Source organism: Temnothorax longispinosus, unplaced genomic scaffold (genome assembly GCF_030848805.1).
Source record: "Temnothorax longispinosus isolate EJ_2023e unplaced genomic scaffold, Tlon_JGU_v1 HiC_scaffold_122, whole genome shotgun sequence".
In the NCBI taxonomy this organism is placed as follows: domain Eukaryota; kingdom Metazoa; phylum Arthropoda; class Insecta; order Hymenoptera; family Formicidae; genus Temnothorax; species Temnothorax longispinosus.
In genome coordinates, this window is record NW_027269727.1 from 4,172 (window position 1) to 18,066 (window position 13,895).

The following is a 13,895-nucleotide window of genomic DNA, read 5'->3' on the forward strand; positions in this document are numbered from 1 at the left end:
GCATAAATATATGTTTTGCCGTTGATAGAATGAAATAATGATTCTTACTGGTAGCTCCCTTGACAATTATATAAGCTATCGATTTTTTAATAACTTTCCGTCGATTATATTAAATACGATTGAAACTTGGCAACGTTTCACTTTTATGGAGTGGTAGCAGTACTCGCCTCTGTGTTGAGCCACGTAACGGCAGTTGCTAAACGTAAACATGCCGGTGAATTTTCTGTCATTCTGGATAAGAGGTTAGGTGCCCGCGTTTTGGCTATACCCAAATCCTGTCGGTATGTGCACGTTTTTGGTTCTCTTCCGTGCTGTGTCTACTATTTTGTAGTAATGTCAACGATTTTAGGGTTCTCTTTTATGTTATGTTCACAATTTTTTGGTTTTCTTCCGTTAGATTCATGATTTTTTGGTTTTATTTCCAAAGAGAATCAAAAAATCGTGGACATAGCACGGAAGAGAACCACAAAAATGTGCACATACCGACAGGATTCGGGTACAGCCAAAACGCGGGCGACGCTGCGTTGCCACATCTACCTACTCGCGAACTATCAACTGCTATTTCAGTCTAATTTCGATCGCTTTAACTTGTAATATATTTGTTATTAGATGGTGAATACGTGTTTTCTTGCGTTCTAAATGTTCGCATTAATTTACTGTACGCGTAGGCACGTTTTTTGAGCGTTTATATAGACTAGATATTAAAGAAAATTGGGATCAATCATCGCCGTCAACGCTTTCTCCATCTAACCCCATGTAAAACGACGCATTTTTGGAAATTAATATCTCAGCTTCTGGATGGTCAATAAATCTGAAATAATTCTCACACATGCGGTAGATCCTATACTATCATATATATTTTTTACAAACTAAAATCTAGAGTTGACCAAACTGCTTCAACCTCCTTAAACAATATCAATACTTCATAAAAAATGTCTTAAACATTTATTTATTATTTATTTATTTATATATGTAGCAGTTGGTTGACTGCCACATATATAAATAAATAAATAATTGTCACATCTCCATTACTCGAGTGACCGGTGTGATGAATTGTACAACTGCGAGTGATAGACGCTTTCGCCATGGAGCCTTATATACAGTCTCTGGTTGAATTTGAAGTACGAGTTTAGCAGCCGCCTAGCGGTGAAAACGCTTATCACATTCGTTGTAAATAATTAATGGGTGAAGTATTTCATTTAACTAAATATTATGCTCATTCAACAAAACCGCTTATTAAGATCATAAAAACAGTTTTCTCTATGCCAATATATTTACTTTAATGAAATAGTTACGTCTTTTTAAAGCGACTAAATATTTTATGTAGTCACATGACAAGGATTATCCATTTCACAAAACCATTTATTTGACGTCATATACTAATATGAAAATAAAGAGTAAAGATAAAAACATTGTTAGTTCAAATAAGTTACTCGTTATTATTCATCTAAAGAAGAACAAATTGAATAAAAAAAAATATATAATTACATCAAGTATTCTAATTGATTTGTTCTACTGCACTATACTCTAGATTTGATCAATTATATGTTTCTGCAGAGCATATGACATGATTAAATTAATAGTTAACTTCGTTTAATCAAACTTGTAACTAAATATTATGCTCATTCAACAAAACCACTTATTAAAATGATGAAAGTAGGTTTCTTTATGGTAATATATTTACTTCAATAAAATAGCTACGTCTTTTTAAAACAACTAAATATTTCATGTATTTACGTGACAAGGATTATCCATTTCACAGAATCATTTATTTGACATAAACATAAATAATGTTTAATCAACCAAACTTACCATCTGTAGAATTTATTTCATCTAACATTGTCACTTATTTCAATTGATTATAATTTCATTAGTACAATAAGGTTTATGATTAGTTGAATTAAATAATTTAACAAAATGATTTTGTTATTTCAAATGACAAGAATTTCTTGATATTACTCACTGATGAGTATGATGATACTACACTGATTTAAAGAAAGCTATTAAAGCTATTAAATTTATATGACACGAGTCACCTTTTTCCCTTTAGCTTATTGAATTTATTGGATAATATCGCAGATAAACCAATTGCTGCCCCTAAATCGCGGATCTTTTCTTAGCAGAAGTTCGGTCGCAACAGACGTATTCTGATGTACCTCAATAATCGTGTCAAACAAACTTCCCATAATTTTTTTTAAATTCTTATACCACGCATACTCATGCACTGGAGAATCCAATTCTTTACTGGAAATCGTTCCTTTTCTAATAGATTTGATTAAAGGATCATTTAGTGCAGATTGGACCTCCTGAAGATTATTACATGTAAAGTTTTCACAAATTTCTATTTCTATAATCCAAAGTGCAATCTTCTTCTTAAGATAAATTATGGCTCATTGGATTAAAATGAGAAATAATTTTGCAATTTACTGTTATAAAAATGCACCTGTTCACTTACAATAACTTCTACATTTGGATTCAATCCTCTGATAGCCAACGCAGTACCCGCTGTAAGTCCACAACCTTTGATCGACGTCGGTAGTATGACTGTACCAACATTTGTCAGGTTTTCCAAAATTTCCATACTCAAGGTGGGTTGGCCGATGATCATATTTGGATAATTATTTTTATCAATAAAACATCATTGAATAATTCGGTGATAAGAATATAGATAAACTTAACAAATCAAGCATCTCTTGAAACAATAAGGTATAATTAGTATATAAGTGTATAAAGTAATTATAATTGCATTGCTGAATTTGACTAATTTCTTCGTAATAAAATTAAATCTTATAATTATTAAAGATATTAGAAACTGTTGGTCGGTAAATCTCATTTAGTTCTTGAAGTTGCATTTTGTTGAAGTTGCATTTGAATTATATTGAATATCGTACATAGCAACGGAATGATCTTCTTTTTTTCTACGGCTGATTCCGGTGAGCTCACCACGCGATCGATAGAGTTAATCAAAGAATTAAGATAAGTCCATTATATTGATATGTAAGTACTTTGCGTTTTATACTAATATTCATTGTGTTGCTCAATACTGTTTTTATATCGATTGAATAATTATAGTACACTGCGTTTGTCGTTTAAATTTCAACAGAAACAATTGATAAAAATATTATCTTTTAATGTTTTTTAACCGAAAAGGAGAAGTAACGCATTACTTCCGAACGCTGTTGTGGCTATACAGTTATTACTTTTCAGTAACAAACTGTTAACGGTAAGTTTCTCTCATAACGTTAACGATAACGTAGTTACGCGCTTGATTATTACATAAGAATAAAAATTTAGAAAATTATTTTTTATCGTTATTCAACTTTACTTTATACATTTCAATTTATTTGCAAGATTTCCACATTTCCTGACAAACAGTAAAATTATAAATAATAACTAATGTATAAAGAATCTGTATCAATGTTGCTAAAAATTGATCTTTCAGTTATTTAGCCAAATAAATTTTAAGTAACGGTAACGATAAAAAGTTTTGTTTATAATAGTATATTGTACAACTAGTGGAAAAAGTGGTCGATTCTCAATGAGTGTGAAGTTGGTCGCACGAGCGAAGCGAGTATACTTTGAACTTTAAACCTTAATATCGTCTAAATGGTTATATTTATGAAAAAAAACATAAAAGACCTCTTTTGTAGATCGTTAAATTTTTTACAAAAATATGTATTGATTATTTTATAATTTTTGATAGTCGATATGATACAACATTCATAAGAAGCAAAAACAATTTTTATAAAATTTATCAAACTTTAACTTTGAATATCTTTTAAACAGTTGAATTTATGAAAAAATGATAAAAGGTCTTTTTTGTAGAGCGGTAAATTTATTACAGAAAATCTATGTGGCGCAATGCTGTATTACTGTTTGTTAGATAGTTATAAAATTTTTTCTATCTTACTAAATGAAAAATAAAAAATCGCGATGAGCGACTTGTTAATATTAATATTAAGGGCTAAAACAGGTATCTTATTTTACCTTCCTGCAAGTATATATGCTATTCGTGAAATAAAAAAAAAAGTTGCTCCAAAATGACACCCCCTAATATATATATATATATATTTGATGAATTTGATCGAATTTTTATGCACTTTTAAACTATGATTCATCTTCGCTGTACCATCGTTTCTTCAATACAGTTTATCCCAATGCAAACAGTATTTAATTTGTTCGAAAGTTTCATCAAAATCAAATATAAATTTTCATAAATATCAGTTCAATACAAACTGCGATTCAACAATCGATTTTATTTTATCTCGGATTTTTTAGATGGGTACCTATATTATTTAACGGTTCGGAAATTATTGGCACGTATTGTATAACATTACATGTACGTGATGTTACATGTTTGTATGCAAGATTACATTTCCTTTCTATATGGCTTATTGCGGTACTTGATAAACATTTTCATTAACAAAATATAGGGCATCTCGACCATCAAAGACAATGCATAAGAACAAAGATAACTGATAGTAATGTATCCCACATTCATAACAACCTGGAATCAAAAGTAAAAAAACAAATAATACATTTTTACCGTATTTCTCTATTAATGCTTGAATTTCAAATATTTGTATACTTACAAAGGTAAGAGGTTCAAAATGAATCGACGTTTCACTGTATAAATAAACCGATTGTATGATAATCGGATTTAAAAGATAAGCGCAGTATGTGAGCCTGCTAAGAGGAATCCAGCCTTTGAATGAGAGTAACTGATTAACGATGCCTATAGCAAAGTAAGCATACATGATAAAAATGATGTTTTTAAACTATAACAATATTTAAAATATATCACTAATATATTAAGAATATTCCAATTTTTATAAGATGTATTTATGTATTAATGAATAAACGAACCTCCGTGTTTAGTTGAACATGCTATTACAACACATGCAATACATATGGCCCAAAATATTCTGTGCAGTGCTACATAAATAGAAGTAGCTAGAACAGATGTAACTCGATTGTAAGACAAAAATAGTACGGATACTTTGCAAAAAATAGCCAGGCACCAACACAAAATTATATGTTTCTGAAATATATGTCAAATTAATATAATACATTTTAATTTATGCGATACTATATAATTAATTTACATGGAACTAGTTAGTTTATATAGAATAAGTTTATATATTCCATAAGTTTTTCAATGACTATTTATTTTTAATATGTTATATAAAACAAAAGAAATATACTTTACATCTTTTAAAGCAAAATTATTCTTTAATTTTGCCAAAATGTAACCCGTAATTATCCCAATAATAAATGGACTTATTCTCATCCATGGTGTGATATAGAAAATATCTGCATAATTATGCGGTTCATCGCGTCTGTAACAATAAGAAAGAGCATCCTCTTAACCCCTTCGTTGGCAGAGAGAATTCGACAAAAAGTTCCCAAAATGGCAAGAAAATTTTTTATCCTGAAAATTTGTACCCTGGGGTTTTTGAGGACCCTTGATTACGAATCTGAACTTAAAATTCGAAAATTCAAAATGGCAAATTTCATCCCAATCAAGTAATTTTTTGCATTTTCATCCGCCATTTTGGATCCGCCATTTTGAATTTGCAAATTTTGAATTCAGATTCGTAATCAGCGACCCCAAAAACCCCCGTGTAAGACTTGGATGCCAAATCGGAGCAAGTTATAGGAAAAAAAAGGTTGACGCACTTTTGCGTCAATGCCACACAGGGCACGGAAAAATTTGACGCACTTTTGCGTCAATGCCAACGAAGGGGTTAACTTGATTTCTCAATAAGTAACATACTTTAGTAACTTACGTCGCGACATGTTCGTAAACGTGTGAAATATAACCGTTAAGAATAACTGAGCCTATTAAAAGTGCACTCAATATCGTAACAGCGGCATAGAAGTATCTGAAATTTATAATATATTTATTCAAGTATACTCGAAGAAGACATTAACTATAATAGTTGGTTAACATACATAGTCGACAAAATCAACAGCGCTGTAGTAATTACATGGAATTGCATATCATTAGCTAGATACCAACTCCAAATCATGCACTGTAATGCAATAAAAATTTTAGAAAAGTTTCTATGGGTCTCCACAAGTATAATTTTAAATTGATCTTATCAAACGTGTTCGTACCATTGCATCCATTCCAAAGAAATTATTTATGTACAGAAGATTTCTCCACCAATATTTTGCATAAGTTTCGTGCCACTTTTCGTACAAGTAAAATTGCGATGTCTTATCAAACCAATCCGAGCTAAATTGCGCTATCCCTAACATAATCATGTAAGCCGGTGTCAGCCTTAAAAAGAAAAATTTTATTACAGCCGCGTGTAAAAGGAAAGTTATTATTTAGTTTACATCAAAATCAATATTTAAATTTCTTTGTAACATATTCCCTTATTTTGTTTATTACTGCAATAATTTTATTTTGTTGTTTGTATTGTTTTCTGTGTTCTTCAAACACATCACAATAATAAATACTTACCGAATAAATCTTTTTATCAGATGAATAAAGAATTCAATTAATTTTTCTCCGCAAAAAATCGGTTTTGGTATTTGGTTCGTCTTATCTCGCAAATATATATAAGTCACTAAACATCCGCTTGAAAGAAAAAAAATATCAACGGATATTAATCCAATGTCATATAAGTAAATATAACTGTCAATGTATCTCCACAACACTACTTCATTGTCTGTGAACATAAAGAAATTTTGGTTATGCGTATTAAACAATAAAAAAACAAAGCCAAAAATATCTATTTTACAAATTTATTATAAATTACTTGCCAAGAGAATTTAATGTAAAATATAGACTATGTATTATGATTACTGAACACATGCTTAGAAATTTTAAGCCGTGAATGACGGGTATTGTGCCGGCGTCTAATTTTGTGCTAAATATTTTTCCCGTATTTGTGTAAGCGGAGAAACATATTAATATTTCTCCAATTTTACTTTTTCGATATGAAGACAAAATTATTTTCATTCCTGTTTCCTTAGACACGTTTTCCACACCTAAATCATAATTCGATGTCTTTATAGTAATAATACAAAAATCAAAATGCTTTAATTAAGCAAGATCAATATTAAACAAGGGGGAATTCTATACACACGAATAAGCCATATGTAGCACAAGATGTAGCTACATAATATTTTATAATTAATCAAGAGACACGGTAGTGTCTCGCGCCAAGTACACGCGGAGCGAGACCGACCGTGACTCTTTTACGCGACGCGACGGGTTGCGAGTACCCGAGATGTTGAGATCTCGATAACGAGTGAACGGATTAAGTTCTAAGTAGGCTTGATCGATAGCTTGGGGTCCAATTAGGGGGGGGGGGGTTTCTCTCATAATATTCCGCTACGTGCCCTACGAGCGGAGATATTGCGACGCAAAGTCCAAATGTGAAAAATTTTTATTAAGATACGTCGTCGTCGTCGTCGTCGTCGTCTACGTCGACCGCTGTCATCTCAATATTATTATGATTATCAGAGAAACGTCACTTTCACTTTTTCGACGCTGGCGGCGCAGGTATCGCCAGTTTCGATATCGCGCGCGTATTTCGAAATTAGGTCGATAGACTTATCGGTCAGGAGGAAGATTTCTATTTAGGTAAATTAGGTAATATATAATATATATTGAGGGTGTTTCCGACAAGTAGTCGGATTTCTAATCGGCTCGAGCAGTGGTACTCAATCAGTTCATTTCGAAAAATCCCCTAGACTAATCTTTGCTGTCTCAGCACTCGGATTACGGATTACTGCGTTGCGTTGTGAGGAGCAAGTCGCAATTGTTCTCTCTGAAAGTTGAGTTCGTTGAGTTTTAATCAAAGCAGAGAAATAGATACGTATTATTGTTCTAATGATTAACACTTTATTTTCTTTGAAATATACATTAAATAATAGAAGTATATGTACATACACGTTTCACTGACAGAAATCCCGAAAAACGAATTATTAACCTCACTAACCTCTAACTTCACTTAACCTCACTACATTGATTGTTAATATGTAATTTAATTAAAGCAATATTTTTTTTAAGCAGCTTGAAGACTTACAAGTCTTTTGAAATGGATGCGAGTGAGGACAGATCCATTGTGAGCAGGACTTTTTGGTAGGTATATTATAAAATTGAAAAATTTTTTTGTGTCTGGGAAGGTTTATTAAATATATATTTTTTGCTGTTATATATTATATTGTACACATGTTTAGAATTAAAGGAACATATATTATTATATTATTTCAATAAATATATTTTTTTACAGAAAACTGTAAATGTTAGCTGGCTGTTGACAGACATCAACGTCTGTATCGAGACAAGTTAACGCATTCACTGTAAATATTGTTCATCATCACTTGGATGTATCAAAAACCTGCAAGTGAGGACAGATCCATTGAGCAGGACATTTTTGGTAGGTATATTATAAAATTGAAAAATTTTTGTGCTAGGAAGGTTAATTAAATATATATATATTTTTGCTATTATGTTATTGTATGTACACATGTTTAGAATGAGGAACATATATTATTATATTATTTCAATAAATATATTCCTTTACAGAAAACTAGATTTTAGCGGGCTGTTGACAGACATCGACAATTAAAGTCTGTATCGAGGCAAGTTAACGCATTCACTGTAAAATATCTACTTCAAGGTTGAAGGTTGAAGGTTGAAGACTTACAAGTTATTTAAAATGGATGCAAGTGAAGACATATCCATTGAGCAGGACACTTTTGGTAGGTATATTATAAAATTGAAAAATTTTTTCGTGCTGGGAAGGTTTATTAAATGTGTGTGTGTGTGTGTGTGTGGCTTTTAGTTATTGTCGACATGTTTGGAATGAGAAACATATTATATTATTTCAATAACCATATTTTTTACAGAAAACTCGAGATTTCAGTGGACTGCAGAAACCACTAAATTGTTAATACAAGAAGTTAGAGACAATATATCTATAATAAATAAAAAGAATTATATGCAGAAGAAAGTGTGGAAGTGCATAGCCAGCAGTTTCCATAGAAGAGGGTACAACATCACTGACGAACAATGTTCTACAAATGGAAGAATTTAAAACAGAAATATAGGCATGTACGAGACATGAATAATGAAACTGGACGAGCTCGAGAAACTTGGGAATATTTCGACATAATTGATGAATTCCTGAATACTAGGCCCGAAGTATCGTCTCTATCAATTGCTTCCAGTTCACAAGGATTTAGAATGAGAAGTCCTCATACAGACAACATGCAATGCAACGATGAAAATGATTCTGCAGTTCCAAATACTTCTTACGGCGTCACACGCAATGTGAGGAGACGTGAAAAACACACTGGATCCACATTGACGGAAAAATTGTATAAACAAAGAGAAGCACATCATAAGAAGAATTTAGAAATGCAAGAGAGATTCTTGACATTATTGGAAAAATACGTGCAAAAAGATAATGAATAGTAAGGGAGGACAGAGAGAGGGATAAAGGGGGGGGGGGGAGAGAGAGAGCGTCGTACGCGCTGCGAGCAGGAGTGTGTACGTGAGACTTAAGGGTATACGCAGTGTTATCTATTACGTAAAAATCGCCTTAGTGTTGTATTGTCGAATGTACCGATGCTTAAAGCTACTGAGTAAAGCTACAGTATGTATTCGTTGCTCGTTTCGTTCGTCGTTATTAAAGAAGATGCTATAGTGATTGTGCTATAATTTAGTTTCACTCACGAGAAGGTGTTTTCACAAAGATCGAGCAAAGACAGTTTAAAACCAATCAACTCTTTCCATGGTTAATGCGTAAATTATTAATCTGATGAGCGTTTTAATATGTGGAGAAATGACCATGTTTGGATAAATGAGAAGAGATTAATAACACGCGTATTACGAAAAGATAGTTTTTAGGAGTGCGATGAGATAACAGGGTGAAAGTATAATAAAATTCAGGGGTATCTTAGCGAGAGACGTGCTTTAGCACGAAGCAGGAAAGAGGAAGAGAGTAAGGGAGACAGAGTCGTTCTTCGTAGTGCACGCGTCTCGAGTCATGTGAATACAAAAGTGATTTTGGGCTGGCTAACGAAAGTCGGAGAGATCTGCGAGAAACGCGATATTTCTTTTGTGATACGTTAATAGCCGTAGTTAAGCCACACAATACACGAGATATTAGTCCCACTTCGCTTCAGCCTAAAATTGCTTCTCGAGTTACAAGATAATTCGTAAGAAAAGCGTACGGCGCCGTTGGAGGACACCGCAAATATTGTTGGTAATAAAAAAAAGGGATGTGCATTCCATGCACTCATCCTCATTGTTTCTTTCCAAGGAAGAAGACAAAGGACTGTTTTAAAAACAATAAATTCATGCCGTTATTCGAATAAGAGTTTTAAGTATTAACGAATCCTTTTCTCATCCGTCGTGAGAAAAATGACATCTCGAAAGAAGAAATTTATCGGAGATTAGGCTATGATCTGATTAATGAAAGAGAGAATTGCGTCCAGTCTGATGCGTTTCGTATAACTTAGCGTTACTCGTCGATATCGATGCGGGACGGTAATTCGCGACTTCGAAAATCACGATCATGCAATCAACGATCAGCAAGTTACAATATAATTTAGCCTGTAAGATTATACAAGCGTTTCCGAGGAGGTTGCGTAGCGCATTCTGATATTCTTAGACCAGTATTTCCTTTATACTCGCGATAGACGACTCAATAATGTACTTCTCCAATCGGTACTATTACTCTCCTTATTTTCTTTTTTTTTCTAGCTCTCAGATTGTCGTCAGACTATACTCAATCATTTCGTTTCTCTGGACGATCTATACGCGAGTGCAGTCATTTGTGATCTCCTCTATTGTAGGACTCAAAATAAGATAAAGAAAAATATTCTGATATATAAAAAACTTAAGACATGTGATATTAATAAGCTTAATATTTATTTTTGTTAAACATTTTACACATGTAATACATTTTTTTTCTATTTTTAATATCTTAGAGATGGGTAGATTGATAGAGAGGTAGAGTGAGGTAGAGAGGTGATGTGTCAATTTTAAATGTAAGATTAAAAAGAAATTTTTATTTATTTACAATAAGTACTTATTTGATTTATATTATATTGATTTATACGAAAGAAATTTTATGTGTGTTATAAAATGTATTAAATATAATTAAAGTAATTGCGCAATAATTTCTCTTTTTTCCTCGGCTTCTATAAATACATCATTATTATTATTGTATTCATTATCCTCGACAATATCAAATGGTTCATCCTCATTCTCAATACAAATATTATGCAAGGCACAACACGCAAGTACCAGTAATGGTATCATTTCTGTGTTGTACATATATACATATTTTAATTTTCGGAATCGCCCTTTTAACATTCCAAACGCTCTTTCAATTATGACACGAGTTTTTGATAACTTAGTATTATAATTGCGTTGTATGTGATTTAAGTGACCATTGTCACGATATGGGGTGAGCATGTTATATGAGAGCGGATATGCAGAATCAGCTAGCAAATGACCATGCTGTAGAAAATATCTTTCTACATCATAGTCTATCGCACGTTTTATATCACTTAATCGCCAAACTCGGGCATCATGAACACTGCCACAAATTCCCGCAAAAATATCGATAAATTTCATTCTATGATCACAAATTCCTTGCAATATTATAGAATGAAATCCTTTTCTATTTATATAACTGTCTGAATATTTAATAGGGGCACTAATCGGAATATGGCATCCATCAATGACACCCACTACACCTGGGAAACCGTTCATGGCAGCAAATTCCTGTTGTATATATAATATTTCATGAACCTCTGGCCATTTTATGTAATTTAAAACGTGTTGCTCTAATACGTATGCCACGTTAAAGACACACCTCCATATGGTATCTTTTGATACTCCAAAACGATCTGCAACGGATCTAAAAAAATTAATTCTAATATAATATAACTTGGAAATGATATTCATTGAAAGTTATTGTAATCATCAATTACTTTAACTATATATTTATTATTTATTAATCTACATCTAATGGAAGTGTTACACGAAAAAAATTAATGTTTTTATTACTAAACCTGTAAACAAAATAATTAAGGAAGGTGGAATAACAAATATCATATCAGTATATAATAGGGAGGGTTGGAACAAGATGGAGGAGACGTTAGATAACTGGATAGAAAAATTAGATAGGGAACCCGTGATTATAGGAGATTTTAACATTAGAACAGGAGAATTAGGTGGCGGGGAGGAAGAGGAAGGAGGGTGGGGAAGGAAAAGTAAAGTTACATTTAATAGGTAATGGAGGTAGGAATTTAGTAGAATAGGTTCAAACCAAGGGATGGTATTTATTGATAAGGAAGGAAATAACAATTAAAAAGATGAAGATTGGTTTTAAGGACTAGTGGGACAGAAACTGCACTAGGAAGAAAAGAGAAGTGAAGAGGATGTACATGAAATGGAGAAAAGGAAAGGTAGAAAGAGGAAGGTATTTGGAAGAAAGAAGTAATATAAAAACGTTATTTGAACAGAAGAGGAAGGAGAAGAGAATCAAAGAAGAGGAGGAATTAAAGAACCTAAAATATAAGGAGCTGAGTAAAGATTTGGAAGGTCCCAGCTATTTAAGGATGAATAATTTAGACAGGTAGGATCTCGAGGATAGTATCAGAGCGCTGTTAAATTTAAGATGCGGTAACTTAGAAGCAGGTAACAGATATTGTATAAAAAAAGAGAAGCAAATGTGTATTTTTTGTAATGAAGGTAAGGATAACATGAACCACTACGTAAAGGATTGTATTGAGACAAAGGAATGGTTTACAGTATTAGGAGAGGATAGAATGGAAAAGTTGGAAAAACTTTGGAACGATAAATTGGGCACCACCAAAGCGGATGTACTGCTAAGTTGTTAGGGAAAGGAATGCGAAAGAAAAAGAAGATAGATATAGGAAATCAATAGGTTGTGAGATAGGCTGTGAGGTAAAAAGTCAGTGCAATAAGAATCGATGCTCAACGAACATTGTTAAATAGGTTAAATTAAATATCAAATGTGTCATAATTTATAATTTTATAATTTTAATAGGTTATTAGGTATTTGTGTGTATGAGGATGTTATATGTTAGTATGAGCGATTAAGGAACTGATTGTAAACCAAGTCCACCTTCTGGCTGTTATACTAAAGTTAATAAACCTATATATACTAAACCTGTAAACTTCTTGATTGCCAAAAATCCAAAGAGCTATAGCAATCTGTTTATGTGGTGGCAAATTAGGTGAATTGTCCCTTTCAATTATACTTGGCCCAAGATCTTGCGTTAATTGCTCAAAAGTATTTCTGTTGATTCGAAAATGTGATTTAAATTCTAAAAGGAGAAAAGAATATAACAATAGCGCAACTTTATCACAGCTACATATAGACATTGATCAAATAAAACATATGTTTATCTTAATTTTTTAAAGATTTTTAAATTGAATCTATTCTTAAAGTATGTGTGGTGTGTGTGTGTGTGTGTGTGTGTGTGTGTGTGTGTGTGTGTGCAAGCCCGAACCCGAACCCACAACAGAATGTCAGAAGACAACATAACCCAATGCCGTCAAGACATAGCCACATTGCCCAAGAACAAGCTAGCTCAACCATACGGCCAGCGCATCTAACAGTAAAACCCCCCAACGTCGCCCGCACATCTACAACGGAACTAAGGGTGGGCGAGGGGCGCGGGGGGGGGCGGGGGGGGGGGGGGGAGGCACCAGACCCACCAAACCCCAAACACCGCCCCAACAAAACCCTACTCCACACTGAGCACAACACTAAAGCATCCCCACCCTACCACAACGAAAAAAAAAATAAAAGGAGAAATAAAAAAAAGGAAAAACAAAAACAAAAAAAAACCATAACCCCACCTCTAGCTTCTCCCAGCCCAGACGA

The 13,895-nt window shown here is 32.9% G+C and overlaps 2 protein-coding genes and 1 long non-coding RNA gene across 3 annotated transcripts; 1 reads left to right on the forward strand and 2 right to left on the reverse strand.

The window, feature by feature from the left end:
* Positions 1-835: 835 nt before the first annotated feature.
* Positions 836-7,111, reverse strand: LOC139823504 (nose resistant to fluoxetine protein 6-like). The gene is made up of 10 exons (XM_071796054.1): positions 7,097-7,111; positions 6,775-7,051; positions 6,473-6,680; positions 6,121-6,286; positions 5,956-6,035; positions 5,790-5,885; positions 5,210-5,339; positions 4,867-5,041; positions 4,593-4,735; positions 836-4,507 (listed from the first exon to the last, which is right to left on the reverse strand). Exons 1-10 carry the CDS (start codon positions 7,109-7,111, stop codon positions 4,370-4,372), a joined length of 1,428 nt encoding a protein of 475 aa, XP_071652155.1. The 3' UTR covers positions 836-4,369.
* Positions 7,112-7,892: 781 nt separating this feature from the next.
* LOC139823503 (uncharacterized) lies at positions 7,893-8,915 on the forward strand. Its single transcript, XR_011734800.1, has 3 exons — positions 7,893-8,101; positions 8,253-8,399; positions 8,549-8,915. It is a non-coding gene; the product is annotated as an uncharacterized lncRNA (long non-coding RNA).
* Positions 8,916-10,881: 1,966 nt separating this feature from the next.
* LOC139823502 (putative nuclease HARBI1) lies at positions 10,882-13,454 on the reverse strand. Its single transcript, XM_071796053.1, has 2 exons — positions 13,176-13,454; positions 10,882-11,897 (listed from the first exon to the last, which is right to left on the reverse strand). The coding sequence occupies exons 1-2, from the start codon at positions 13,388-13,390 to the stop codon at positions 11,132-11,134; spliced, it is 981 nt and encodes a 326-aa protein (XP_071652154.1). The 5' UTR covers positions 13,391-13,454; the 3' UTR covers positions 10,882-11,131.
* Positions 13,455-13,895: the final 441 nt, after the last annotated feature.